Source organism: Brassica oleracea, chromosome C8 (assembly GCF_000695525.1).
Source record: "Brassica oleracea var. oleracea cultivar TO1000 chromosome C8, BOL, whole genome shotgun sequence".
NCBI classification, from domain to species: domain Eukaryota; kingdom Viridiplantae; phylum Streptophyta; class Magnoliopsida; order Brassicales; family Brassicaceae; genus Brassica; species Brassica oleracea.
Genome location: NC_027755.1, coordinates 24,698,116 through 24,702,520, shown reverse-complemented (window position 1 = coordinate 24,702,520; position 4,405 = coordinate 24,698,116). Strand labels below are relative to the sequence as shown.

At 36.7% G+C, this 4,405-nt stretch overlaps 2 protein-coding genes across 2 annotated transcripts in view; one reads left to right on the top strand and one right to left on the bottom strand.

Annotated features, from left to right (window-relative positions):
* Positions 1-1,199: 1,199 nt before the first annotated feature.
* LOC106311790 (anaphase-promoting complex subunit 8-like) lies at positions 1,200-3,941 on the top strand. Its single transcript, XM_013749084.1, has 5 exons — positions 1,200-1,392; positions 1,706-2,018; positions 2,331-3,581; positions 3,676-3,796; positions 3,828-3,941. The coding sequence occupies exons 1-4, from the start codon at positions 1,307-1,309 to the stop codon at positions 3,763-3,765; spliced, it is 1,740 nt and encodes a 579-aa protein (XP_013604538.1). The 5' UTR covers positions 1,200-1,306; the 3' UTR covers positions 3,766-3,796; positions 3,828-3,941.
* A 257-nt stretch (positions 3,942-4,198) lies between these two features.
* The window catches only part of LOC106311793, a 1,522-nt gene continuing 1,315 nt past the window's right edge, over positions 4,199-4,405 (bottom strand). Inside the window, exon 4 of the mRNA XM_013749088.1 lies at positions 4,199-4,397. The gene's annotated coding sequence lies outside the window, so the exon portion shown is untranslated. The remainder of the gene's footprint in view (positions 4,398-4,405) is intronic.

Below are 4,405 nucleotides of genomic sequence, written 5' to 3'. Positions count from 1 at the left end.
CTAAGTGTATTGTTAATAACCGTCAGTGTACACCATAATTTTAGTAATGTAATCACAATTCATATATTATTTACAACTATCAATTGGTTTTTAGTAATGCAATAAATAATCATATTGTATATTGTATGAAAGGATCCAAATAATAAATAATGGCATTACATGTAATTAGTCTAGGCAATGAAGGATTATTTAATAAAGGTTGTGAGAATGATTCTCATGATGACACATAAGTAATGGCATTTTGGTTAATCACACATAGAGATAAGGTTAATTGTTAATAATGTTCCTCAAATAATAAAAAAGAGATTTAATTTATTTAGTTAGTTGAATTTTTTAAAGAATGTAACTAAAGTAACTAAATTGGTTAGGAATGAAGGAAAAGTTAAAGAAAAAATGTGTCTAGAGCGAAAAGTGTCGTAGAGTAGAGTGTAATATAAAAGATGAAATGTGACTTAAAATGTAAATCTTTCTAATTTTTTAAAGATGTATGTTATTTTAGTCATATTCCAACTTTTCCATAACATTCTATTAAGGGCAATTCTCCTAAATAGATCATTTTCGAGTTTTGGTCACAAAAATAGATCACAAAGAGGAAAATGACCAAAATATTTTATTTAATAGGTAAAAATACTCTAATACCCTAGATATATAAAAAAAAATTAAAAAAAGTTATAGTTTTAGATTATATGTTTTCAAATTCGAACTTTTTTATAAAAAAAAAATTTGAAATTTTTTTTTGAATTTTTGTAATTTTCTTTTTGTAATTCGAAAATACTTTTTGAAATTATTTTTAAAATTTTTATTTTCAAATTTTTAATATTTATTTTTTATTTTATAAAATTTTAAACCCCAATCTCAAATCCCCATCTCTTAACTATAAACCCTAAGATTTGGATTAATTAACCCTAGAGATATAAATGTATATTTAACTCTTTAATGAAACATTTTGGTCATTTTAATCTTTAAAATCTATATTTGTGAGTAAAACTGTTTTAGTGCTAGGGCATTTCTCTTCTATTAATTTTCTCATAAATAAATATACACTGAAATAACATTTAACCATGTAAAAATCAATTTAAAAACAATTTATTTTCTCGACCCAAAAAAAAAACAATTTATTTTAAAGCCCAAAGTTGATAATGCACGATCGAGCCCAAGAAACACGTGTTTTTCTCGCTAATTTCAAAATAATTGGATGGAGGGAGAGACCTGGATCTTCAGAAATCTCAGCGACGACGAATAACAGAATTTTCATCTATATTATTTTGTCCAACGCCTTTTATACTTAAACAGAGCAGCTTCTGCCATGGTCTCCAAAGAGAGTTGCCGCAACGAGATCCGTACGGCTATTGGACAACTCAGCGAACGCTGCTTACACTCCGCCGCAAAATGGTTCCTTTCTTAAAACCCTAATCTTATTCTCTCCCATCGAAAATTGAATTTCTTCAGTTTCCGTTATCGGAATCTGGGCTAGCTGTAAACGATCTGATTCCGATGCCCACGCAGCAGAATTGCTGAATTTGATTAGTTGTTGTCGCTAAATGGGAGTGTGTTTGAGCTCGACACTTTTCGAATGTTTGAGTTCTTTTGATGACAAATTCTAATTTTGTTTCAATTTTTTTTTTATTTTATTTTTATACTCGCATGTTAATTCTAGTCACTTCAATATCCTTTGACATCTTCTAGCCTTGTTTCGCAATTGAAGGGCAGGAGAGCAGCTTGTTGGGATAGAGCAAGACCCGTCTAATTCCACACCTTCGAACACGAGGTTCCAGCGAGGAAGCTCCAGCATCCGTAGAAGGTTTAGCACTAACGAATCTATCACAACGCCACAACCTTCCGTTGGCTTCTCTCAGGCAGCTACTCCTCTCCCGGAAGAAGATGAAGTGATTGATGGTGATCTTTACCATTTGGCAAAGTCTTACTTCAATTGTCGAGAGTACAGAAGGGCTTCCCATGTGCTTCGTGATCAAATGAGCAAGAAATCAGTTTTCTTGCGCTGCTATTCTCTTTATCTGGTATGTTATGCCTTCTTACTTAGCTCTAGAATGATGGAATGGTGGTTTTTTTAGAAGGTGGGTGGCTCCAATGTTCTGTGAAGTTTCTTTTGGTCTTGACCTTGTAAGGCTGCTTATAAACTTTCATATGAATACAAGAGTCTTAGGGTATCCAACTGCTTCAGTAAAGATCTTAACTGGAAGTTGTTCTTCCTGTGTAAAGACTTCAAATTGCGAATGTTTCTTCATTTATTTTACTCACTACTATCTTCATTAAAACCAATAGTACTGTAGAACATGGCATTCACTTTGTTATGGTTTATTCCATGAAAGGCCGGAGAAAAACGGAAAGAGGAAGAAATGATAGAACTTGAAGGCTCCTTGGGTAAGAGTGATGCAATAAACCGTGAACTGGTATCTTTGGAGAGGGAACTATCAGCCCTGAAGAGGACCGGAGAAATTGATTCTTTTGGACTATACTTGTACGGTGTGGTTCTTAAAGAAAAAGGAAATGAAACTCTTGCCCGTGCCAGCCTCGTGGAGTCCGTGAACAGCTATCCATGGAACTGGAATGCCTGGTCAGAGCTTCAGTCTCTCTGTACTTCCATCGAAATCTTGAACAGCCTCAATCTAAGCAATCACTGGATGAAGGAGTTTTTCCTTGCCAGTGCTTATCAAGAACTCAGAATGCACACTGAGTCATTGGCCAAGTACGAATATCTGCAAGGCATTTTCAGTTTTAGCAATTACATCCAAGCTCAAACTGCAAAAGCTCAGTACAGTCTTAGGGAGTTTGACCAGGTTGAGATCATGTTTGAAGACCTTCTGAGAAACGATCCCTATCGTGTGGAGGATATGGACTTGTATTCCAACGTTCTCTATGCGAAAGAAGCATGCGCTGCGCTGAGTTACCTTGCTCACAAGGTGTTCTTGACTGATAAGTACAGACCTGAGTCTTGCTGCATCATCGGCAATTACTACAGTTTAAAGGGACAGCATGAGAAAGCAGTGATGTACTTCCGGAGAGCTTTGAAGCTGAACAAGAAGTACTTGTCTGCGTGGACTCTTATGGGCCATGAATATGTTGAGATGAAGAACACTCCTGCGGCCATCGATGCGTATCGACGAGCTGTTGATATAAACCCGTGTGATTACCGCGCTTGGTATGGGTTAGGACAAGCGTATGAGATGATGGGGATGCCTTTCTATGCGCTTCACTATTTCCGCAAATCCATATTCTTTCTTCCAAACGACTCTCGGTTGTGGATAGCCATGGCTAAATGCTACCAAACCGAGCAGATTTACATGCTTGAAGAAGCCATCAAGTGCTACAAAAGAGCTGTGAGCTGTACTGACACGGAAGGAATTGCTCTTAACCAGCTGGCGAAGCTTCATCAGAAGCTTGGACGGGACGAAGAAGCTGCGGTTTACTTCGAGAAGGATGTGGAGAGAATGGATAGTGAAGGGTTAGAAGGACCAAACATGTTAGAGGCCTTGGTTTTCCTGGCTACGCATTTCAAAACTCACAAGAAGTTTGAAGAGGCAGAAGTGTATTGCACCCGTATTCTCGATTACAGTGGCCCTGTAAGTTTGTTTGCTCTCAACTGTTAACACTTTAGTTTACAAGGATGGTGTATCCTGTCATAGTGTGACGAGATTGCATTCATGTTTTTTTCAGGAGAAGGAGAAGGCAAAGAGCTTACTGAGAGGGATCAGAATGGAGAAAACAGGTTTTCCTTCGATGGATATGGAGCATTTTCCTCTTTAGTTGTATTGTACCCAATACTCAAAAGCTCTTCGAGAGAGAGAATGTCTTGCATCAGGTACACTGAGAATTTTGTAATCTTTTGTACACCATTGGTTATCTATGCATCTCTTTTGTCACAGCAGAATCTGGTTATTTATAACCTAATTTCCAGATAATAATAGATTCTAGATGGTTGTTCCGTGACCCTTGGTTTAGAGATTCGATACCCAGCCTATTATTATTTTCTTTATCAACAATTTGACCTCTCTCTGCTCTATGTGCATTTGGACATTCAAATAGTGTCCATGACATGCAAGAAGCTAGGAGTGAGAAAGAGTCCTCGCTCGTCTCCAAATAATTTGAATCAAAAGATGGGCCAAGACTAGAACGAAAAGTGAAAATCATGAAAAAGTTTCAGTTGTCAATATTGTGAAAAGTCGAGATTCTGTCAAAATAAATATTGCAATTGTGTTTCCAAACAGGAACTTCATACATAAGTAGTTTTCTTATTATCTGCTTAAAAAGTGACACCAGTAGCATAAGAAGTCACATCAGCTGGAGGATGCATCACAATGTGAAATTGACAAATGAGGGTTTATATCATAGGGAAGAGATTCAATTCGAGAAACAATATAACAGCAAAACAGTGCAGGGGGGGGGG

What these genes read in the sequence shown, in the direction of transcription:
- LOC106311790 (XM_013749084.1), top strand. Translation starts at nt 1,307, where the DNA reads ATGGTCTCCAAAGAGAGTTGCCGCAACGAGATCCGTACGGCTATTGGA. An exon ending in TTACACTCCGCCGCAAAATG is followed by an intron (nt 1,393 to 1,705) that starts GTTCCTTTCTTA and finishes TCGCAATTGAAG; the next exon opens with GGCAGGAGAGCAGCTTGTTG. An exon ending in TTCTCGATTACAGTGGCCCT is followed by an intron (nt 3,582 to 3,675) that starts GTAAGTTTGTTT and finishes TGTTTTTTTCAG; the next exon opens with GAGAAGGAGAAGGCAAAGAG.